The following is a 25957-nucleotide window of genomic DNA, read 5'->3' as shown; positions in this document are numbered from 1 at the left end:
ACATGTAAATAATTGTATGTTCTTTTGTTACAGGTGAATCATGAGTCAGATAGTAACGCGCAAGGGGCCTATTGGCGAGGAAAAGGAAAAAGATAAGGTATACATTAGTAAAACCCAAAGAAACACACGTAACGTACATTTTATGTAGACAGACATACAGACAGTCGGATTAATAAAGTTTAATTAAAGTATTAGTAATGTTTAGTAAAGGGGTTCGTTTTTTTTTCTTTTGAGAAGTACACAATACAGAACCCTATTACAATTTCGATTTTATTATGTTGAAGGAGACATTATTTTTATTTTTTTTTCATCTAATGAAAATACAATAAATATTATTTCCAGAGGCAAACGAACAGCCCTGTGAAAGAAATGAAAAAGAAGATAGCAGCAAACGCAGAGAAAGAGAAACAAGCGGCGGAGAAAAATACAGACAAATCAGCACAAAACGAAAAAGACAAAAAAGTTGAGAAGGCATCTGAAAAGACAGACAAAACTGCTGAAAAATCCGACAAAAAAGATAAATTAGATAAGAGCATTGACAAAAAAGACAAATCAGAGAAAAGCGTAGACAAAAAAGAAAAGTTAGACAAAAGCTTAGACAAAAAAGACAAAGCGGAGAAAAGTGGCGATAGCAAAGTTGCAGAGAAGAAAGAAAATGTAGTAGAAAAGGAAAAGAGTACAGATAAGAAGGAAGTGGAAGACAAAAAAGAAGACAAGAGTCAAGACAAGGAGAAGGATGCAAAGGTAAGTTTATTACATGGCGAATAAAATATGTGAACACTCATTTTAGTAACGATATTTTTACAAAAAACACACAGATTAATCAATAATAGGCAGAGATAGGTACGGAACACGACGGTGTCGTAGCCGCTCCAAATACAAAATTAAAATACGAATTTATTCTCGAGTCAGTACAAAGCGTCGCATCAGTAACTTTCAATATTGTTCAAGAAATATGTTTTTATTTTTTAAATGTTTTAAAAACTGTTCACAAAACTAAACAAATAACATGGAATATTTTTTTTATTGGTAATTATTGATTAATATATTAATTTATTGTTAGTGTTAAATTTTGAAATACAAATCATTCAAATCAAATCATCATTCAAATCATGAAAAAAGTTTGTAAATGCGGATGTCAAGGAAACGCGGACGTTTGGGGTTTTTATGGGTTTCACCGGCTTCACCACGCTGTATAACTCATGTAAAAATCAGTCTCTATGATCTTTATTCTGTGAAAAAAACATTATTCTTACTATTGTAGGTGGAAACAGAAGACAAATCCAAGAAGCCAGAGACAAAAGTGAAAGAGAACGGCGCAAAAGTCAACGGGGAACAGAATGGCGACACGGTGAGTTCGGAGGACGAGCTCCAGGATCTGGATGTGGACCAGGAGAGAGACGAGATGTTCCCAGAGCTGGCCTACGAGGACTCTGACGGCGAGTGCTTCGAGCCCCCAACTCCTGAGGGTCTGCCAAGTCGCAGCTACACCCGGAGGTCGCAGGTAAGTCTGATGATCAGGTTTAGGGTCTGCATGCTGTTGGTACCAGGATACAAGAAACAAAAGGAGTTGTAATATCTGATCTGCAGAAAACCGGCTTTATTGGAGCTAAGTTTCATAGACTGACTTATGATGGTGAATGTATCAAGCTCCCAGGTCTCTTGCCAAGTCCCAGCTATGAGAGGTCGCAAGTAAGTTTAAAGGTCAGTGGTGCTAACATGCAACCAAAAAGATAATCTCATGAAGAGAAATAGGGAAAATTAAACTACTGGCGGGCCAAACGTAAATAACGCTATTTCTTTCATTGCGTTGGTGCGAAAGAGATTGGACAGCTCCGCCGCCATTGGACGACATTTTGTCTATTTTCTCTTCACTCGGTCGCATGTCAGCGTCACAGTCACAGGTGGTTCAGGTGGGCCGCATGCTGATGGTACCAGGGATCCAAAAACGAAAGGAGTTGCAATAGAAAATCGTACTCAGTTTCTTAAACTGACTTCTGACAAAAGGTGCCTAGCTCCTGAGGTGCAGTGAACAGTCAAGTCGCTTCTAAAGGTAAAGGAGGTCGCAGGTATGAGTGAGTTTGATGATCAGGTGGCTTAGGATGGAACTGCATGTTGGTACCAGGATACAAGAAACGTAAAGCGCTTTCTTTCGACTGGGTTTTGAGTATTCCGTTTTTATAGTAAACGAACTAGCTGACGCCGCGCGGTTTCACCCGCGTGGTTCCCGTTCCTGTAGGAATACGAGGATAATATATAGCCTATAGCCTTCCTCGATAAATAGGCTATCTAACACTGAAAGAATTTTTCAAATCGGACCAGTATTACCCAAGATTAGCGCGTTCAATCAAACAAACAAACAAACTCTTTAGCTTTATAATATTAGTATAGATGTTTCGAGCCCCAACTCCTTAGGGTCTGCCAAGTCACAGATATACTTGGAGGTCCCAGGTAAGTCTGATGATCAGGTGGTTTATCAGGGTTTGCATGCCTACCAGGAATCCAGAAATGAAAGGAGTTTAATAACTGCTTTTGCCATGAGTATTCTGATAGTGAATGTTTTCATCCCCCAAAATATGTCAAAATTAGGCAATTAACATACACTTTTAAAACGTTTATGTTATGAGATAAATGTGGTAATTAAAGTCGAAAGCTTAAAATTAAAGTTACGAGCGTTCCAAACGCGAGTTGGTCCGAGAAAAGCTTACAACAAACTAAGACACCACATTTTTTACAAGGTTCACTAAAATTAAGTAGTTAAATACCCAGTGATAAAATAAGCATCTACTAAGAACGGATTTTGCGATAGGGCCGGATTAAAGAGGTCTAAGGGGGGACGAAGTCGCGGGCGTCCGCTAGATTTCTATAAGCTTGTGATATTTATATAGATGTGATAATGGAGATGATGACAAGTTTGAATATATTGATTTTTATGATCCATTCGGGTAAATAAGGTCAATGTTAACTAATTTATACATAAAAAGCAAAGATTGTCTGGATATTTACAAAATAAATGAGATTATAAAATTTCAAAATCTATTAAAAATCTTTTATCGTAATTACATGAAAATTCATACAGTTTTAGGTTCCTTACATTAAATGTGACATTTTTCAATTAATGAACTATAAACATAAACGCACAAATAACAAAGATATTAGTAATTTTGTTTGAACGCACATACAAATCTAACGATCATTACATTATCTACGACGTCATTAGTTCATACCATTTTGTATGGGGTGTTTTTCAGGGATCCGCGGCAGCGCCGCAAATCTGACCCTTTAAATCCCTGTAGCTCCGAAAGTAATGATCGCAGATACCCTGTTACTTTTACAAAATTGCTTTACTATTAGCATACTCTTAATTTATATACAATTTAAAAAACTGTCATCATCCCTGTTATACAGGGTGTATAGTGGTCTGTAGTGTGTTCTGTAACTAACAATGCGCTCGCCCGAAGGTGAAGGCGACGCGCACGCCGGAGACGCCGCGCCCCGCCTCGGAGAAGCTCGCCGACAGGGACTACGTGCCCGACGAAGTAAGCTTACTCACTCATACATCATCATCATCATCATCATCATCATCATCATCATCATCATCATCATCATCATCATTATCCCCCATATTCTATATTCAGCTTACTCTGCTGAGCTCGAGTCCCCTCTCAGAATGAGAGGGGTTAGCCCAATAGTCCATCATGCTGGCCCAATGCGGATTGGCAGACTTCACACACACAGAGAATTGAGAAAATTCTCTGGTATGCAGGTTTCCTTTTGATTTCTAAACTTGCACACAACTGAAAAGTTGGAGGTGCATGCCCTGGACCGGATTCGAACCCACACCTTCCGGAATTGGAGACAGAGGTCATATCCACTGGGCTATCACTACTGTTATGATAATATCTCAAAAATGACCCAGATTGCATTCATGTTGTCACTTTATTAAATTCACCTGAAATAATAAAAACTATTTGTTTGACATTTTATGTACACAAGTGAAATATTTAGGCCAAGATGTTATAGCGTTCTTACTTTCTTTATTATAATTAATTAATAAACCAATAATATACTGATTATTTTAAACAATATGAATAAAAACTGTGTCAGTATCATCTATTCGTAATAATTAATAATAATTTTAATGAATTTATTTTTAAAACAACCTATTATTATCAATTTAATTTAGTAATGTTCATTCAAAATCTGGTATTTCACTATGTACTACTATGGAAGAGCGAAGTCTTCTAGTACAGAGGTAGTTTATACACCTAAAAGAATTTTGTTATCTAGTTCTAGAATTTTAGTAGATTTTTAAATTTTATAATCTTATTTATTTTGCAAACATACAAGCATTTATTATTTACATTCTAATTAGTAAACTTTTATTTTTAATAAATTGATGTTTATGGGTAAATAAGGTCATTTACCCATAATAATCAATTTACCCCATCCTCGTCGCCACTTGTAAGGTCCCTTGTTCTTACTGTAATAGCAGTAAGTCACCGTCTCACCACTACACTATTATACACTATAGACGTTGGCCAGCGGCAAACGTCCGCCTTATCTCGATGCTCGAGACAGACTGCCCTCTTTCTCCCACTACCGGTGTATATATACACAAACACTACACTAGTCATCATCCCCATTATTTTTTTTTATTTTATTTAACCATAATAATTTTACAGTCGAAACTGCTGAAGTTAAAAGATGACGTGCCCGCCTCGGACCGCAAGCTGCGCTCGGCTGACTCGCCCAAACCACACGACAAGAAGGAAAAGTCTGAAACTGGTGCACCTGAGTCAACCGATAAGGTAACGTCATACTTGTAAACGCCACAGTATGGGCAATATCACTTATTTTAACACAAAATTACTGAACCGATTTTCGTGAAAATGAGACCAATCTGATAGTAAACTTTTTCAAAAAACAAAGAATTTTCAAAATTGGTTAATAAATGACGAATTTATCAAGTAACATACATGAAAAAAACATACGCGTCAAATTTACCTCCGCTTTTTTGAAGTCGGTTGGTCGGGACCCATATTTGGCGCACTACTCGAGCTCGAGTTTCCTCTCAGAATAAGAGGGGTTAGGCCAATAGTTCATTGTTGTGTGCATTTTAAGAAATTAATTATTACGTATCTCTAACGGTGAAGGAAAATACATCGTGAGGAAACCTGCATAACCTTAGAAGTGAAGTGTTACAAGATGTGCCAATATCTGGTTTCTGCCTTCAGGCAACTTCGATACATTATGTTTATCTGTAAATGGATGACATTTACCCCAGCGCAGGCGATAGTTACCCGTGTGCAGACGACAGTTACCTGTGTGCAGATGACAGTTACCTGTGCGCAGCGTAATGCACCATTGGCCTAAAAAGCCATCGTTTAGTTATAATGAAGTAAATATCATTGCAGGTCGCTATACCGGTCGTGATCCTAGAAGAATGTAGTGAAGTGGAGAATAAAATGGAAGATACAGAGAGTAATGCGGAAGAGAAGACGGAAAGGGAGATTGAAGTGGTCTTAGAAGTTGAAAATGAAGGTGAGTCTTTATTTATTGATTTATTAGGAACTAGCGGCGCCTTCGCCCGCGTGTAAATGAATGTAAACTTTCAACCCCTATTTCACCCTCTTCTATTTATATTGTCGCATGTGTTATGTATAAGAAATAATCCATAAGTCGTTTTACAAAACTATAATGCAAAACGTAAATGATTTATATTGAAAAAATTTCAACCCATCTTTTTAACCTTGAATTACATTATTTTAAGTATTTATTTCGTAGTAGGTACACACTAACAATTTTTACAAATGTAACTTGAAAAATTAAGAACTTTCTATACACACTTTCGACCACTTTATCTTTGGGAGCCCATGCAAGAAGCCTACGTCCAGCAGTGGACGTCCATCGGCTGATAATGATGATGATAATGATCACCCATAAAAGGAGTTGGGCTTGGCCCAATGAAGAATACTATACATTGTAAAGTTTCCTTCGTCTTAAACTGAAACCTCACATAATGAAATGCATATTATCCATTAGTGTTATTATAAAAAAAAACAAAGTACAATTCAAGGAGTTGCGATTATAACAAACTTTCAAAAATCGATTATTTTAAAACACCTGTATTAAAATATTGACCGTAACTGGAAACTTTATATTGAGAGTAGCATTTCCGTTTCCGTCGATTTCATACCAGTTTTCGTACTTTTATTGACGTCACGTCGGGCTATGTGGCGCCACCTGGCGGTGTCGGGCTCGGGAAGTTTCGTAAATCGCTGAGCGCGACTTTAGCTCATTGGCGTTTTGTTTACCGTCGAAGCAACATCTTGCAATCAGTTGGTACCCGACATTGCAAGATAAAGTGTAATAAGTGAAGTGAATTCGCTGTGAGTACTTTATATTTTATTACGTTGTAATTATTACGTTGTAACATACAACGTTAATGTAATTAACGTTAAATTATGTAAAAATTTCAAATTTCATTTGAAAATAGTACGTGATCATTATTTTAACGGTTTTTCCGTTCGGATCACTACTTCATGTGTTTGAAAGTCTTGCTTATTTGCAAATGTTTTCGTACTTGCATGTAATAATATTTTCTTTGTAGTTATTTTTCAACAGTTAAAATAGTATTAAAAGTGGCGGGGCCCAGCGGGCTTCCTAAAAATGTGAACTCAGAAACCAAAGTGAACGTTCTAGCAATAGATTGTTGTCTAACATATACTGCAAAACGAACGCGTGGCCAATGGCTTTCGTTTCAGAGGAGTACATAAATTACGAATGCTCGAAGACAAGTTAGACAAAGAGTTTTTGGAAGTTACTCAAACATATTGTTACTCCAATTCAAACCGGCATTGAAAAAAGGTTCACAAATCCCGCCAGAATTTAGCACAGGAATTTTGATTGGATGTAAATTACTGGCCTTATAAATCGCCACCCCACGCAGGGGCAAGGCGTAGACACTGTTAACGTCGCTGGACACATTTGCAGTCAAATATAGGTCTAATAGATTACCGCCCCTCGCGGGGGCAAGGTATACACAGTTTTTTAACGTTCCTGGACGTATTTGCAAAACCAACTTACTGAGTAAGGTATAGAAAGTTTAAATATTCCTAGACGTATTTGCACAGTCAAATACCGGACTAATAGATTACCGCCCCTCATGGGGACGAGGTTATAGAAAGTGTTAACATTCCTAGACAGTTTGAAGAATAGACACAAGCCTACTTGCATGTGTATGTAATAAAATCCCAAAGGTGCTTCCTACGTTTTGTATACAGGGAATTGTTGGACATTACTTCCTTGTCATTTGAACTATGCATGTCTCTTTCTCAAATACTTTCTCAATGCTATCGAATTCGCAGCATGTTTTGTAAGAGATATGTAGAATTAAGAATAGACAATTTTATCATTTACTAAGAAAATAATACGAAGCGTAGATGTAGACTATATCGAAAACTTGCCCGTTACCATTGAATGAATGAATAACCTTGTTTAATATAATCAGACTGCTAGCTACCTACTTCACTGACACCCTCAGCCAGTGTTTTTGTTAGTAGCAGATGCCTTTGACCACGCTTGGGCACGTATTTCCAGTCAAATACTGAGGATCGCCGCCTCTCGCATGGGCAAGGCACGAATAGTGTTGAAATTTCATCACGTAGAACACACAACACGGAATATACATACAATGCGCAAACGCTCATGCACAGCCATACTTGCATGATAATTACAACCCACCCTCGCGGGGTGTTTATCTCTTTATATAAATTATTCAAATACCGGTGTCCTTGATCGCCACCGTCGCGGGCGTATGCATGAAGAGTAATGTTCCATCGCGTGGAACATACAACACGGAATATACATATCTGTAATGCGCACACGTTCATGCACAGCCTTGCTTACATGATCAATACAATCCACCCTCGCGGGGTGTTTATCAACGATGTATGGATACGAATATCTTATCTATCTATATAAATTATTCAAATACCCTTGTCGATGTCGTGTGTGTGTGATCGCCACCCCTCGCGAGGGTAATGCATGAAAAATGTTAAGATTCCATCGCTTGCGCAGCCTTGCTTGTATGATCATTATAATCCACTCTCGCAGGGTGTTTATCAGCAATGTACAAGAAACTAATGTCCTAAAGCCCTTGCAGGCTGACTCACTATCTTTTACGTTTGCTAGTTGACATATACAAAATTGAGTTTCTATGTAAAAATGTCATTTATTGCTTACTCGTGAATATCCCACAGTAGGTAAATGACATTTTTCCAATTGATATAGGTTGATAATAAAGACCAAAATAGTGAATAGGCCAACTAGATTTGTAACCAATGGGTGAATTAATTACTTTGTAACAATGGCGTAAAAATCTGATGAATGAAAGCGTCAGATTAAAACATCATGTACATTTTGGTATAGAGGTTAAAGGCAGGAAACTTATTTTTCCAATACATCAAAGTTTTCTGGATGTATACAGTTTATTATTTGCAAAATTTATAACCATACTCCAGGTTTAATAAAACTTAGAAACAAACGAAAAGGTAAAACATATTATGATACCCTCCGTCACCTAGCAAATGTAGAAAAACGCATAAGCGGTAACATATAAATTTCTATTAAAACAAAGGATTCTAAATGAATCCTTTTTCAGGGGCTCGAGGCCCATCAAGGGTATTATGTATGCTTTAAAGTTTAATGCATCCAGAAGTATTTTGAGATAGACTTCATTTCAAGCGGTCTTTTTAGCCACCTTTTTCACCACCTTTTTCAATGGGAGAAAATGGTGGCACCAGAAACGTACAGAGGTTAATCTGAGGTTATCTCCTACCGTTCTCTAGAATAACCTCGTGTTTTTCTTAATCTATATGGAATATCGTTCCACACTCCTGTTTTGGAAGAAATATCAATAATTGTCTACTTAATGAAAGCGTTACTAAACATTCACCCTCTGAGGTATTCATGGTCACGAGAGGAATAGGTACTGCATTCCAATAAAAAGGAAATGTATGTCATACTACTCGTATATGTCCCTAGAATCAAACTCACCTCCTAAGCAACATTCAATTGGACAAAATGACTGCCGTTACATATTACGGAGGAAAAGAGAAATGAGTTTAAATATAGAATATAACAGTTAAAATTGCAAGATCTTTGTCTAGTAACCTTAATTAGACTATCACTAAGTTCACAACAGTACACAATAGTATACGCGGCAGGAACAACAAGCATGCAAATCACTTGTTATACAACATCGCCATCTTCCATACTTGGCGCTTTCATTACTGTAGCATAGAAAAAGTGATTGTGAAATAGGGTATGTCAGTGACTGATCTATTCTGATCTGACTCATTAAATAAGGTACACGTAGTCCATGATTACTTGTACGTATCCCGAGATGTAACTTACGCTCAAGTTGTTTTATACGATGTGTACAGTGTGTATAGGGAATTTACCACTTGCTTTATGGTATCGCCACCACTTACACTGATTCTCAGAGAATCATCAGAATCGCTTGACAGGAATATATTTAATAGCCTTGATAAGAGTAAGTCTTATGTCATTTGGATCTCAGATTCCGAGTGCTAGCAGTACCGATAATTCTATAGAATGAAGACAAATTTATTATAATCACGACAACGGACTTAGCAGTTACAAAACTGTTAGAGGGAGTCTTCAAGAAATATGGGAAAACCTGAAATTATTTTTAATTTCCTGTCAAAACTTAAAAATCGGCTTGTGTAGTGTTTGTCTAAAAGTAAAAGTTTTAGTACATTATATGACATAATGTCTAAGAACTGACTCAGTTTTAGTTTCTAGAATCTTCAAGTAACCTACTTAAGAGATCAATAACTTTGTAAAGTATATCCTTAAATTCATTCACCAAATTGTTAAGAAAGCCTAAAAATTCCATGCCACCAGTTTGGAATGTCAGTAACTTCTTAATAAGTTATTTTTTTTTCAATAGTTATATTTTTGTGGATACACTCTGAAAGGCGTGTATATGACCTAACATTACTTATTATAGGGATAACATAGTATAAAATCTGATGATTTTATTCAATTTTGGCCGCAATTTGGCTCAAAAACCGATAGAAGTATTTACTCTGGCTGGAAATTATTTGTAAATAAAATAATCACTAACTATCCACTACGACTAAATGCAGCAAGAATTAATTTAAAAAAAAAAAAAAAAAAAAAAAAAAAAAAAAAAAAAAAAAAAAAAAAAAAAAAAAAAATTATATGATGAAATCCCTAAAATTAAAAGTATTGAACTCCAATCCAAAAAATGTATGGTATGTTTTTAGTTCATTGATTTATTTTTGAATGTGTTGAGAGTTGGAGTCGCGAGATGAACGAAAACACGTTAAGCACTGCTAACTGTTCTATTTATTAATATTTGTAAAATATAGTAAATGGCTGATGACATATAATGACACTTGAATGTCAAAGAGTTTACAGTTTGAATAAATAATATCCACAGACCATTGTACCGTAGACATGTATTTTTGCTACATTCCAACAAAATGGAATATTGTATTATGCACAGACACAGTAAGTCAAACTTCGTTACTAACTTGTTCTCTAAATAAAGCCTAATCGAATTAGAGATAATATTGTTATAAAAAGTTTTATTTTAATAATCACATTGGCGAAATAATACCATAATGTGGCGTCACCAGGCGAAAACAAACAGGCTCTCAATATAAAGTTTCCAGTTACGGTCAATATTTTAATAGCAGCGTTTTACCTGAAATAAAACGCATATTAAAATACTTACCTCACTGGAAACTTTAAGTAATTCCTGCCTGGTGATATATTGAGCCAATGAGCTAAAGTCGCGCTCAGCGATTTACGAAACTTCCCGAGCCCGACACCGCCAGGTGGCGCCACATAGCCCGACGTGACGTCAATAAAAGTACGAAAACTGGTATGAAATCGACGGAAACGGAAATGCTACTCTCAATATAAAGTTTCCAGTGAGGTAAGTATTTTAATATGCGTTTTATTTCAGGTAAAACGCTGCTATTTTCAAACAGCTTATTGGCCGCGATGGCCCCATTTAACTTCTTAATTACGAAACAGAATTAAACAGGATGTTTAAATTTATTCATAAATATAAAAAAAATCCGTAGCGTGTGGTCATTTTAAATATTGTTTAAAATAGGGGTTTCTTGTATTGGACTAATAAATGTAGGGGCGACTTACAGACGGTGAAACTAGCACGGCGTATTTATAATTCGAATTCTCGTCAATGTTTTCCCAGCCTTTCTCATAGTAAAGGATTAATTAATTGCGTTATAATCTTGTATATTTAATGTTAATTTATGTAATAAAACGAACAATGCTGTGAGAGAGCAGTGCAAACGATAGTATTAGTGTGACATTGCGCTCCCGCAGACGAGGGCCGCGTGAAGGCGGACACCAACTACTCCAAGTCGCGCGTCAAGGTGTCGCCCTACAGACGCAGCGCGCGCCTCGCCGACAACACCAACACGTCGCTGCTGGCCAACTATACAGGTAACTGTCGTCTGCGCACAGGTAACTGTCGCCTGCGCACAGGTAACTGTCGTCTGCGCACAGGTAACTGTCGTCTGCGCACAGGTAACTGTCGTCTGCTCACGGGTAAATGTTATCCATTTACAGAGAAACATTGTATGGAAGTTGCCTGAAGGTAGAAACCAAATATTGGCACATCTTGCAACGCTACCACCCTTCTGACTAATTGTACAGGTAAATCTGTGTGCATCTGTGTAGAAGTGACTATGGTCACCGCACAGATAACTTTCGCCTGCGCACAGGTAACTGTTGCCTGCGTGTCGTCTGTACACGGGTGCACAGGGGTCTGCATAGTGTGTGTTAGTGAATGTCTTCTGGCTACAGGTAATTGTCGTCTGAGTACATTTTGAACTTGAATGTAATGACGCCTAATAATGTTGAAATTTTTTAAGCTTTAAACTTTTTAAGCTTGCCAAGAAATAAGTCATACCCTAGAGTCTAGGGTATGTCTTATTTTTTGGCAAGCTTGTATGCCTGGCCTATTGTATGATGGGAATGGGACCTAGACCATTGACATAATACAATAATCTACTCCTCCAATTAAATCCTTAATATCTCAGTGGTAAAGTTGTCGAACTCATCTCCGAGGGGTGGTGGTTCGATTCCTTTCCCGTTGGACTATTATTGGTCATTATTTAAAAGACATGGCAAATATAAAAATAATAATAATAATAATATGTTATGTGCTTCTCCAAAGCTAAGTGAGCCGTGATTGCCCAGTGGATATAACCTCTGCCTCCGATTCCGGAGGGAGTAGGTTCGATTCTGGTCCGAGGCATGCACCTCCAACTTTTAAGATTTTAAATATCACGTGTCTTAAACGGTGAAGAAAAAGCATCGTGAGGAAACCTGCATACCAGAGAATTTTCTTAATTCTCTGCGTATGTGAAGTCTGCCAATCCGCATTGGGCCAGCGTGGTGGCCTACTCATTCTGAGAGGAGACTCGAGCTCAGCAGCGAGCCGAATATGGGTTGATACCTATGTTGTTCCAGGCAACAACACAACAATGGAGATGGACATCACGGAGACGTCGTCGTTCCTGGCGGCGGAGGCCGAGAGCCCGTACCTCAGCGGGCTGCGCAGCATCCGCGGGCGCCGCTCCTACAAGCCGCTGCGCGAGATGGCGCTGCGCAGCATCGGCGCCGACCGCAGCACGCGCTCCACCCCCGGCGCCAGCGGTAACGACAGCTTGCGATAGCCAGACTTGCTTCATTTCAGCCAGGCTAAAATTTAAAAGCATTGACGGCCTCTGTGGCGCAGTTGAAGTCCATATAAGAGGCCTATGTCCACCAATGGACGTTCATCGGCTGTTAACTCAGACTAAATACATAAGGACTAGTATCGCACCCAAATTCGCGAACAAAATTTTCTGCCATTTTCTAAGGAAAACGAGTTTAGATTTCATACATATCTTATACTAAACTAGCAGTTTTTGTTCGTTTTTTACACCATTTTAGTACACAAAAAGGTATTTTTACGGAGATTTTTAATCGACGGACACGATTGTAAACTATGAAACATCGATGCTATAGAGACAGTTTTTATAATCGCATAAGATCGTTGATCATATACTTTGACAGAAAAATAATGTCTTGTGAGGCAGGTCTTTATCTAATTAGTCTGAGGCTGTTAATGATGATGATGATGATTATACAATGATTTATTTATTTTGCTATCATCCGCGAACCCATGCGACAACGTCACCCAGGTCCGACAAAATACTCTCTACATACGTTTCACCCCGAAACCGGAGCATCCTCAGGAGATGTTGACTCTACAACGTGCATTGCTTTTCAATCATCATCATGATGAACTTCCGCAAAGTAACGCCTGCTTCTATCCAATATTTAAACGATGATGATGATGACGATGATGATGATGTTGATGATGATAGTGGTGATGATGAATGCTGAAACTTTACTTTGACGGCCTCCGTGGCGCAATAGTATGCGCGGTGGATTTACAAAACGGAGGTCTTGGGTTCGATCCCCGGCTGGGCAGATTGAGATTCTCTTAATTGGTCCAGGTCTGGCTGGTGGGAGGCTTCGGCCGTGGTTAGTTACTACCCTACCGACAAAGACGTACCGCCAAGCGATTTAGCTTTCCGGTACGATATCGTGTAGAAACCGAAAGGAGTGTGGATTTTCATCCTACTCCCTAACAAGTTAGCCCGCTTCCATCTTATTACATCATATCTTACCATCAGGTGAGATTGTAGTCAAGGGCTTGTAGAGAATAAAAAAAAAGGCTGAAAGCTTGCCAGTCCTTTAACCTAAAATGGACATCTTCTTTGATTAATAAGCTTAGAACAATTAAATATTTCATGACTTTTGAATGACATTTTCTAAAACAACAATACATAATTTTAAATAAATTGGGTATGAAATGACATGCATTTTCTATCTTCAGTTTTAACAACAAAGTTGACAAAAGAAAACAAGCTTAGATCATTGTTGCTTAGATCAAGTTGGTATACATCTTTTATTAAATTATAAGTATTTGCCCGTTTTTTAAATTATTCAACTACACAAAAAGATATTTTTACGGAGCTCTTTATCCGACGAACACGATTACAACTATGAAACATCGATGCTATAGAGACAGTTTTTATAATCGACCATATACTTTGACAGAAAATTAACGTATAACGAGGCAGGTCCTATACAATAGTTGGTCTGAGACCATAGCAAATATGCTGATCATTATGATAACCTGATGATTATTGCAGCACATTATTGTGTACTCTTCTATAACAAGATCCCAAGACTGTGATGGACCTGTCAATGCATAACATTAAGCAATGTGTTAAAAAACATTTGCTTAGTCGAGGTTACTACACCATTGATGAGTTCCTTAATGACAAAGATGCTTGGAGGCCGTTGGATCAGCTTCCACCTTCACACAGGAAGTAAAACTATAAGAAATTGTAATGTTGTCATAAATTGTAATTGTATTGTTGAGTTTCTTGCCGGTATCTTCTCAGCAGAATCTGCCATCCGAACCGGTGGTAGAATCTTTACAAATAGTTAACTGACGTATCAAAAGTGCTTGTATACTTGAAATAAATGAATTTTTGATTTTTTTTTTAGTAGCGGAGCAGCCGAGCCGACCGACGGGCACGGTGGTGGGCCGCAAGCGCAAGCCGTCGCGCGACGACGCGCCGCCCGCCGACGAGGAGCGCGGCAAACGCGCGCGCCTGCTCGAGCGCCTCGCCAAGCCCTTCCGCATGGCGTCCACGCCGCTGCCGGCCAGACGCGCCGCTGAGGTGAGCACATACACTACACACACATTTACAAAATAAACAAAAACACTATGTAAGCGTGAGCTAAAACCGTATCAGCGCCATCTAGCGGCAAATGGGTGTAAATAGATGAGTCCTCGCTCGCGTGGGGCAGAGGTATGACGTGGCAAACGCGCGCGTTTACTGGAGTGACTCGTCTAGCCCTTCCGCATGGCGTCCACGCCGCTGCCGGCCAGACGCGCCGCTGAGGTGAGCCAACGAACGAAGTATTATAGCACGTACACTACACACACATTTACAAAATAAACAAAAATACTACATAAGCGTGAGCTAAAACCGTAACAGCGCCATCTAGCGGCAAATGGGTGTAAATAGATGAGTCCTCGCTCGCGTGGGGCAGAGGTATGACGTGGCAAACGCGCGCGTTTACTGGAGTGACTCGTCTAGCCCTTCCGCATGGCGTCCACGCCGCTGCCGGCCAGACGCGCCGCTGAGGTGAGCCAACGAACGAAGTATTATAGCACGTACACTACACACACATTTACAAAATAAACAAAAATACTACATAAGCGTGAGCTAAAACCGTAAGAGCGCCATCTAGCGGCAGACAGGTGTAAGTAACTCAAACAATAAATGGGCAGAGGTATGATGTGGCAAATGCGCGCGTTTACTGGAGCACCTCGCCAAACCCTTCCGCATGGCGTCCACGCCGCTGCCGGCCAGACGCGCCGCTGAGGTGAGACCTTTATTCAATAAACTACTATATCACGTACATTTCACACACATTTACAAAGTAAACTGTATAATAATAAACAAAAATACTACGTAAGCGTGAGCTAAAACCGTATCAGAGCCATCTAGCGGCAGACGGGTGTAAACGACACGAACAATAAGTAAATAGTGTAACGTTTACTAATTTAGTGAACATTAAGTAACATCGTGACGTCCCACTGGATGACAGCGTTTTTGACGGTTGAAAAAAAGATTCCGACGAATTGATAACCTCCTCCTTTTTTTGAAGTCGGTTAAAAATTATTAAATATATAACTTTTAAAATAAGTTTTCTATGAAATCCCTATTAATAGATATAAATGTAACCAATCAAGAGTAATATAATAATTTTAATTAAAGTCTACAACTTTGTTGCAAGGTCCTGTAATCTTTGCAACCTCTCAGTAAATCAGGCAAGTCTAACAATAACAAATTGGTTAAAAAATTTAAATTATACAGACACTGAAGAATTACTCAATGCAAATATGAAATAAGCTAAAATAATTGTGTACTATCTAACGTTTCTGCTTACTTTTTTTACTTTACTTTCCTTTTTGTAATTGGTTACGCCAGCGTTTAATACCTCATTATACCTTACCTGTTCCTAAACCATTAAACCTGTAGTCCCTAACCTTACCTTAAAATAAGGCACAATATATACTGGCCACACCATATTGTGGCTAGCAACACTGCATGGACACTGCCCGCGCGGACAGTACGAAACCTACCGCGGAGATGATATAAGCCGTTAAGTACTATCGAGTATGCCACGTGTGAACGCGAAGTGCATCTCGGGATGGTGATGCTATAAGCCATCCGTTCAGTGTGAACATTATATAAAAGTGTAAATGTGTGCCTAAACTGTACTTTCCATTTGTCTCGGGGTTTCTTAATTGCTGTATTCCTCGAGCAATCATAATATATGGTGACGTCTCATAAACCAGTGGTTGGTCGGTCATCTTCTCGAAGTCGGCTGGAAACGCAAGTGGATATCAAAGGTATGTGCCTTATTATTCCCGTCTGGTTCCTGTCCGAGTCCTGCCATATCACATCTTAAATCCCAAATATAGTCCACTTTCGAAGCATACGTTGGCGTCATCAGTAATGTATTTCTTTTTGTAATTAGTCCTAGTCCAACGGAAAGCATTAGAAAATCCTACCTGGTCTCCACGATACAGATCAATCTAGTGTGGAGACCACAAGCAATGTTATGGTTTTTTTGTATCTATTTTTGGTCAATAAAGATTTTATTATTTTATTATTATTATTATTAGTTAATTATATCTTCATTACAGATCGTGGGCATCAACACAGACCTCCCGCTGAGCGCACCGGTCGCGTCCACAGAGACCTTCGACCCGGAGGCCATCAAAGCCCCCGGTGTCATCCCCGTCGAGCCCCCCACCCCCGTCAACCCCCACACGGAGCGGGACTCCAAACGGTGTGTTGTCATGTAAGTTTAACCATACCGCCTTAACCAAGGGATCTACTGACAGAATGTTTCTCGGAAAGGGATTCATCCTCCATAATTACATCCCCCACCGATTTCTATACTCTCTCGTTCATCCTTAATTGTGTTGTATAAAAAAATTGAGAAAGGGACAAAATTATGTAAATATTTTCATCCCCAACAGGATCATATTGAATTCTATTTTAAATCATTCATAATAGATGTTGTATATGTATCCAGTACTGCCCTGATAAATGGGACGAAATTATGTAAATATTTTCATCCCCATTACGATAATAATAAATTATATTATCAATAATTCACAATAGATGTTTATATATGTTTATAGCCAGTACTGCCGTGTAATTTAAAAGAGTTGTACTCCTTAGAAGTGATACATAGCAAACTATTTACATATAAACCCGTCTCTCATCCCTTAATTTAATATTGCAAAAAATTTCATTCCCGTTCATCCCCATATTATTAACCCCACCGATCTTGGTTCACCCAGAAAAGTTTTAGTTTTTTATAACTGTAATAAATAATAAATAAATATATTAACCAAAATCATCCCCGTAATCTCCTCGTTATATTATTTGAAAATTTAAAAGAAACTCGATCCCGTTTTTGCAATTTTTTCATGAAACATTTATTATTTGTGATAGTGAATCGGTTATTAATTAATTAAGTATAATCATTAGTTAAAAATGAAAAAAAAAAACAATCAAGATCAAAGACATCAATCATTAATGTATAGCTCTCATTCAACTTCTTTCCGTGAAACATATCTAAAGTCCCTTTTACATTGTAAGTCTATTTTAAATAGAATCAGTACAAAATGTACTTTTTATTTTGTCACCGTCAAATCAGGTAATACAATATGAATTTAATAATGGATTTTTTTATGTAATTTGAGTGTTAAAATCTGAATTTTAACAAATGAGTGTTAAATTTGGTAATGCAAGAAAAATGTTTTAAAAAGTAATTGATTTCTTACATAACAAAAGTTATTTTGTTGTGTAAGAAATCAAAATCAAATCAAATTGTAAATGGCACTTTCGTTGATGACACTCCCATGATATGCGGGCGACGGGGGGAAAGACTGCGCGGTTGTGAAATCGTGCGTGCGGGGAAGTGGGGGTATTCGTGGGTTTTCGTTCACCGCTACACGCCCCCCGGCCCGCGCAGAACATTGGGAGTGTTACGAACGAAGTTGCCAAGATATAGTCACTTCTGGGGAAGACGCACCGCTAAGCGATTCAGCGTTATACTATGATTTCGCATAGAAACCGTAAGGGGTATGGGTAGAGTATACTTGCACCTCTTCCAAGTAAGCCACCATCTTGGACTGCATCATCACTTAACGTCAGGTGAGATTGCAGTAAACTATTTTGACATTCAATAAAAAAGTTGTAAGTATGAATGTATAAATACCAATAATCTCAGAATATAGAAAACTCTAGAAGATGTGAGCGCGCATAGAAATGAAGTCGTTGAAATTACTCTTTTTAGGTGTAATTTCACGTTAGTCAGTCTATGTATGTGTTGTGTGACGTACTATACAGGTACAATTTTTGGACACAATATGTGCTTTATAATGACGGCGGAGTTTCTGGTGGTCTCTGTATTCTGAGCCATTAAGGTATACAAAAAAAATATCTGGGCTTAATTCAAATCTAATGTGTATTTACGTGGAATTTTTCTATGTGTTATCAAATGTTAAATTTTGTTAAAGCTTGATTTTATGCCTTGAGTGTAAAATTCGTTAATTTCAAAAGCAAAGAATGAATAAGCATTTATGTTACTGTGGAATATTTCTATTATCAGTGTAATATAGAGTGCCCAATTTGAAAAGATTACAGTGTTTATTCTCAATATGATTACCAATGTTTTACTTTTTGGTATAACTATTATGTATTTCTACTGTTAATAAATATAATATTTTAATTTATTAGTCTCGAAAAAGCTGATTTTGTTAAACTGTAGAATTACACGCTCAGAATGTAGGTAATTTTAACGTAAACTATATTTTTACTATCGGTTTATCTAACTAAGCATTTATATCAAACTATGGAGTAAAAAATGCCGTGCTCAAATTGGAAAAGGTTGCAATGTTTTTTTTTAAACTAAAATTTTAAATGATTAACTAAATTTAACATTTATTTAAAATAAGTATTATGTAATTCGACTGTTAATAAAAATGAAATTTAAATTTAGTCTCATGTCGGCTTTTGTTAAACGTTAGAATAGCCTTTTACGTTTTTCGATGACAGTTGTTGTTTTCGATGATTGTTATTGATGTTAAAATGTGGAATTCGATTGTCTCAAAAATGTATGTTTTACATAATGTTGACATAAATTTTGCACATAAAATTATTCTCGGAATAGACATTTTCGTTTTATCCCATGTGGATGAGCAGTGACTAAACTGCAGGCTAGCTGCAAAATTATGTAAAATTGTGTTTTATTTGTAACTTGCATGCAGTTAGTCTTTATATTCTCGACGAACTAATGAATCACGGACTATTTAATTAGATACCGCAAGCTGTGACGTCATCGTTGGTACCAAAAAATAATCGTTTGCATTTAACACTATTCAACGATAAACCGGTATCTAGCTAAATATACGTCCTTGGGTTTTGTAGTTACACAATGTTTTGTCTTCTTCTTTCACATGTCAAATCGCTGACGACAGAGTGAGAGGAAAATGTATACAAGTGTAGTATTTGTATAGAGATTGTATGAATAGTATTATAAATACGATATTTTAAACATGGACTTTTTATTTTATTTTAGCTAAGTTTTATCGAGTAACTTGTAAAGTTGTTTTAACGGGCATGTTATTTATATACAAGTTGTGGTCAAGGGCGAACTTATAAAGAATAAAATAATAAAAAAAAGTTGACTATTTAGTACAGAGCTTTTAGATTTTACTAGCGGTCGCTCAATGACTTCGTCCACGCTTAATTTGGATTTTTGCAATTTGATTTATGTCAAATTTTTGAAAATAAATTATAGCCCATGTTACTTTCTGTAGTTTGTATTTGTGAAAAATGGTTAAATTCGGTCCAGTTTTTTCGGAGAGTCAAACGTTTACGTTGTTTATGAACGAAGTAACCAAACATTTGTTAACTGAAACGATACTATATTTGATAACTGGACGTCTTTGTTAACTGTACTAAGCAAATGTGTCCAAAATGCGTCCACAATAGTTTGAATTAACTTGGCGTCCAACCAATCACAAGTTACACGCACCTATAGTGGACGTAGATTTTTTTTTAAAGAAGATTTGCTATATCTTTTTAAATATGACCAATATTCCCATTCCCCTCCAACTAGTCGGGAAAGACTGTGCTAGGAGTGGGTACGACAATAGACCAACGGGGCGGGGATCGAACCACCACCCCTCGATGAGTACGACCGCTCTTACCGTTGAGCTATTGAGGCTCAAAGATTGGACGCGATTGTAAAGCGCTCTTGTTGCATTACTCCTTAATCATTTTTTGGCTGGTAGGAGGCTTCGGCCGTGCCTAGTTACATCCCTACCGACTAAAACGTAGCGCCAAGCGATTAAGCGTTCCGGTACGATGTGTAGAAACCGAAAGGGATGTGGATTTTCATCCTCCTTCTAACAAGTTAGCACGTTTACATGTCAGATTGCATCATCACTTACCATCAGGTGAGATTGTAGTCAAGGGCTAGCTAACAAATTGAAAAAAAAAATCAGCCATTTTGTACCATATTAATAGACGAGATAGATTATTTACTTATAATTGATAATTCGTCCGTGTTTCGTTTACGTAAAATGCTTGCCCTGAGTCAAAGTTCTAGGCAAGCCAATACTTGTAATACAGCTGTGTATTTGATAACATGACCGTGTATAAAAAAAATAATATATAGATTTTTTTTTCGAAAACGCTTTTGCGTGGAATTATAGTGTTCTTTAATATGGAATGGAAAAAACAATTTACAACTGTAACTAAATGGGACAAAACTAGTTTTTAGTTCCAGTTCAATCGAATGCAAAGAAATATATACAGTACTACGATTTAAATTGTAGATTTGAGTCTGGAATGGCCAGATCTTCGTAATTTTATTATAAGTCAGACCATGTTCCTACGCCGAGGCACGCACTGTTTGAATGCCCAGGTACCACAGATGTAAGAGCAGCCGCTGAAGGTACTAATGAGGGAGTAAACGCAAGTAACCTCATCTCACGTATGCTGTCAAGTGAGGAGCAGTGGCAGAAGTACGCCCATATGCTACGAACCACAATGAAAAGAAGGGAGGAAAAAGAGACAGAACAAAAGAGAGAGAGTGAAAGAAAACAACAGGAAGGTCAGCACGAAGAAATGCATAGCGGTTCCGTGCTGACCATGGAGTCCAGGGAAGGTTATTTTTAGTCCGTGCAAGTCGGACATACCCTGCCGACTGTCGGCAGAAGTCCGGAGGGATTTTTTTCCTCCCTGAAAAAAAAAAAAAAAAAAAAAAAAAAAAAAAAAAAAAAAAAAAAAAAAAAAAAAAAAAAAAAAAGACCATGTTCCTACCATAGGTAAGTTACTTGCAACTGTGTTTTTAATGTAGTAAGTTTTTAAGGACCAGCAGATTAATTCACTAACTTTGACGTAAAGTTGACGTATACGAAATTGAAAAATGAAAAATGAAAAAATCTTTATTCGTCAAATAAGAAATTGAGAGTCTATGTAATAAATGTCAGCCAGTGCCTACTGACAACCATTCGTGGATATCATACAGTAGGTAGATGTCATTTCTCAACTACAGTAGGTAGATGTCATTTCTTATCTGCCTGATCAACATCCTAGCCAAAGTATATGAGACACTTTTGAACACTAGGCTCATACATGAGGTCGAAAAAAATGGAGGTCTACATGAAAACCAATACGGCTTCAGAAAAGGAAGGACTACGATTGACGCATTAAAGGAAGTGATAAGATTAGCAAGACAGGCACAAAAGAATAATCATTGGAACAGCCTAGTACTGGTAGATGTTCGTAACGCATTTAACACGGCATCCTGGCCGAAAATAGTATATAAACTTAAAAAACGGCAAATTAGTAGTTACATAACAAACACCATAATGGACTATCTAGAGCATAGATATATACAAATTAAAAAGGGAGTCCAAGTCAAGATCGGTGGGGGCGTACCGCAAGGGTCCGTACTCGGTCCAACTCTCTGGAACATAATGTACAATGACGTAATGTCAGTGGAAGTGCCGGAGGGTGTCAAGTTAATATGCTATGCGGATGACTTAGCAATTTCAGTGACTGCTAAAAATGCTGAAGACCTAATTAGAAAAGGTAACGAGACCCTTTACAACATAATGCTCTGGATGGAGTACAATGAGTTAGAGATAGCACCCGAAAAGACCGTGGCTATTATTTTTAATAGAAGGCTGAATAGGGACAACGTCTTTAAATGTGGAACTACAGAGGTAATACCAGCCCCTAACATCACTTACCTGGGAGTGATTCTTGACACAAGTCTTAACTTTGGTAAACACATAAATAAAGCGTGTAAGAAAGCCCAAAAAACCACAAGGGCCCTCAGCACGATTTTACCAAACACTCGCGGGCCCAGCTCAGGGAAACGAAGGACACTGGCTCTGGCAATGCAGTCTACAATAATGTATGCAGCACCAGTATGGGCAACAGCATTGGATAAAGAAATCTATAAAAGGACAGTGCTGAGTGCCCAAAGAATAATGGCTTTAAGAACGTGTTGTGCATACAAAACCATCGCCACCGATGCTGCCCTCGTTTTAGCGAACCTCATACCAGCTCACCTGCTGGCTCACGAACGGACATCCACGTACGGACAACTGCCAGAGGAAAGAAATAAAGCTAGGGACACTACACTACAGAAGTGGCAAAATGAGTGGGACCAGTCAACAAGTGGGCGCTGGACTCACAGACTGATTTACGACATACAGGGGTGGGTGAATAGAAAGCATGGACACCTAACATTCTGGATGACACAGTGCTTCACAGGGCACGGAGTCTTTATGCAGTACCTGAAACGCATAAAAAAAAGAGATTCCGCTGAATGCATGTACTGCCCAGGGGAAGATGATGCGGAACACGCTATATTTCACTGCCCAAATTTTGAACAACAGAGAGAAATAGTAAAACGTCAAGTTGGGAGCAAAATAGAAGTTGGAAATCTAACCAGCATAATGCTGGAGACGAAGGAGAAATGGGAAGCTATAAGTTTTTATCTGGAAGGAATTATAAAGTGTAAAGAGAAGGACGAAAGTGAAAGAAATAGAGCTCGGTGATACATAGACAGGGGTGTTGGTGGTAGGTCGAATTGGCAGGAACACCAACGCCTTGGGGTCAGGAGGGGCTTTTTTTAGCCGGTAGGAGTCCGGCACTATCCGGTTCAGGATGTCCATGAGGATTTTTTTACTCCTGAAAAAAAAAAAAAAAAAAAAAAAAGTTGATTTAATATATATTTTAATAGGTTGTCGAAAAATTATGAAAGATAAAGACATAAAGACGAAATTAGTGAATAGGCCAGCTGGGTGTGGACCTTTGTGGACTCTAAGAAGAGGTTTGACGGCCTCCGTGGCGCAGTGGTATGCGCGGTGGATTTACAAGACGGAGGTCCTGGGTTCGATCCCCGGCTAGGCAGATTGAGATTTTCTTAATTTGTCCAGGTCTGGCTGGTGGGAGGCTTCGGCCGTGGCTAGTTACCACCCTACCGGCAAAGACGTACCGCCAAGCGATTTAGCGTTCCGGTACGATGCCGTGTAGAAACCGAAAGGGGTGTGGATTTTCATCCTCCTCCTAACAAGTTAGACCGCTTCCATCTTAGACTGCATCATCACTTACCATCAGGTGAGATTGTAGTCAAGGGCTAACTTGTAAATAATTAAAAAAAAAAGGTAATAAGAGCAATCAATATTTACTTTTTTACATTTCCTTTATAAAAGCTGAAGTATAGTAGAAAATCGTGGTTAGAAGCATGGGCTGACAATTATTTTTTTTAATGCCGTAGATCTGACCATCACAGGTTAATATAGTCCATCATGGTCTCGGCAATGTTTGCATAAATTTTATAATAGGATTACTATTTATAATACGATACTTCTCTTGTTGATAACTGAGTTATTACAATATAATTATTATTTTTCGATTAGTATTCAAAATTACCTACCTACTTTTGCCGAAAGCACATTATTTAAATCGCAGTACTGTATGGAGATTATTCGTTCGGTTTTACATCGGTTCAATATTGTTGTTGATAGTCATTTTTGTCTAATAGTCGTTTCGGTCGCGCCTAGTTACCTCGCTACCAAAGAATCATTTAAAAGAACCCGGTAACTCGAACTTTTGGAGGGAAATCCATACTATAGAATTTCTCAAAAAACAATATATTTACCTTATTTTACAAAGAGTGATTTGTTTTATTTGTTTGTTGTGAATAGATTACAAAAAGACTGGGCGGATTTTTAAAAAAAATTTTTCTTACGAAAAGCGACTGTATCATCGAGTAACATGGACTATACTTATCATCATATTCCCACGTTGCCAGGCGTCTGGATAAAGCTGGACATAGTCAAGCTTTTTGATTGCGTGTCCGGCCAAAACAAACTACGTCCGGCTTTTGCTAGGCTAGGCAATTCTAGAACTTAATTTTGACTAATGACTTTATTTGAATGATTAATAACAATTATACTAAAACTGGTTCGATTTTATTTATATTTAACATTGACCTCTTATAATAAAAGGACGCACAATCATGTACAAAATGTCACTTAAAAACTGGCCAATTTTGCTTTACAGTTTTAGGATTATTGGTAAAAAAAAAGTTATACTTAAAAGCCTTTAAATATAGTCCAGTATTCAATATAATACCAAATGGAGAGCAAATTCAACCTTAAGGATTGAATTTAAGGTTGAATTTGCAAATGCGACTACTTGAATTGAGTGCCAAGAAGTTGTGTTTGCCACTCATTGAGTGGGGACGTTTTTTGGTCGCTGATTGTGCATCCACTTTTTAATAGGAGATCGATAATATTTAATTTATAATAATAGTCATAGAAGCTCATTTTACAAACTTTTTTTGTCGTAACCTACAGAGACAAAATCCTCAAAAATGTGTCCGGCCTTTTCACCCTAATGTCCGGCCTAGTCCGGACTAGTCTGTCCGGCTATTGGGCTTGGCGACCTGGCAACCCTACCGGGAATGGCAACTATGTGGGTGAAACTGTGGGTTTGCTATTTTAACTATAAATACATAACATAGAACCGGCGCCTTTTTGAGACTCGGTTAAAAACCGAATTTATATTGGTTTGTCTTTTAAAATCTTCACATTAAAAATACCTGAGTATTAAACTTTATAAAATTTTTAATGAAAAAAATTCAACCGACTTCCAACTCAAAAATTAACTTAAACTAAAAAGCAAAAAATAACATCTCACCTATGTGATTAATTTGAAGGCGGAGCCAATCCACTGAAACATACGTACAGCCGAATGTAGAACCTCCTCCTTTTTGTAAGTCGGTTAAAAATATGACAGTGTATAGAACTGATGCAAACTGAACCTGTTAATCTCGAAATTATGTTAAGTCTTAGAATAAGTTTTGTTAAATAAAGTAATTAAGTTCAATATAGTTGTGCGACCTGTGCAATCTTCCCAAAAAATATCGAATACGATGTACCGAAGATGCAGACGATACATGTGCAAATGATATCAATAATCGTGTACAAAAATATTGTATTGATTTTTTTATTTAGAATAAATATAGAAATATTATAAATTATGTGTTTTATTTCAATCACTGATCTGCAATTGACATGATCACAGATTTAAGAGGTAACTAGATTTATAAAGTGCCAATTCTTTTTACTGAAACCAGCGTACCGTGGGGCGTGGCCTAAATGGCTGTTTAATAT

The 25957-nt window shown here is 37.7% G+C and overlaps 1 protein-coding gene across 3 annotated transcripts in view; it reads left to right on the top strand.

The window, feature by feature from the left end:
* LOC112050297 (high mobility group nucleosome-binding domain-containing protein 5) overlaps positions 1-25821 on the top strand; it is a 36915-nt gene extending 11094 nt beyond the window's left edge. The window contains exons 2-11 of one of the 3 annotated variants that reach the window (XM_024088532.2): positions 34-97; positions 343-744; positions 1265-1351; positions 3462-3539; positions 4686-4811; positions 5418-5544; positions 11413-11532; positions 12565-12750; positions 14662-14837; positions 16880-25821. In XM_024088532.2, coding sequence (XP_023944300.2) covers positions 41-97; positions 343-744; positions 1265-1351; positions 3462-3539; positions 4686-4811; positions 5418-5544; positions 11413-11532; positions 12565-12750; positions 14662-14837; positions 16880-17041 — 1521 coding nt within the window. In that variant the 5' untranslated portion in view covers positions 34-40 and the 3' untranslated portion in view covers positions 17042-25821. Of the gene's footprint in view, positions 1-33; positions 98-342; positions 745-1264; positions 1505-3461; positions 3540-4685; positions 4812-5417; positions 5545-11412; positions 11533-12564; positions 12751-14661; positions 14838-16879 lie in introns of all 3 variants that reach the window. The other 2 variants (XM_024088531.2, XM_024088530.2) reach the window with 2 other exon arrangements.
* Positions 25822-25957: the final 136 nt, after the last annotated feature.

Source organism: Bicyclus anynana, chromosome 24 (assembly GCF_947172395.1).
Source record: "Bicyclus anynana chromosome 24, ilBicAnyn1.1, whole genome shotgun sequence".
NCBI classification, from domain to species: domain Eukaryota; kingdom Metazoa; phylum Arthropoda; class Insecta; order Lepidoptera; family Nymphalidae; genus Bicyclus; species Bicyclus anynana.
This window is presented reverse-complemented; position numbering and strand designations above follow the sequence as displayed.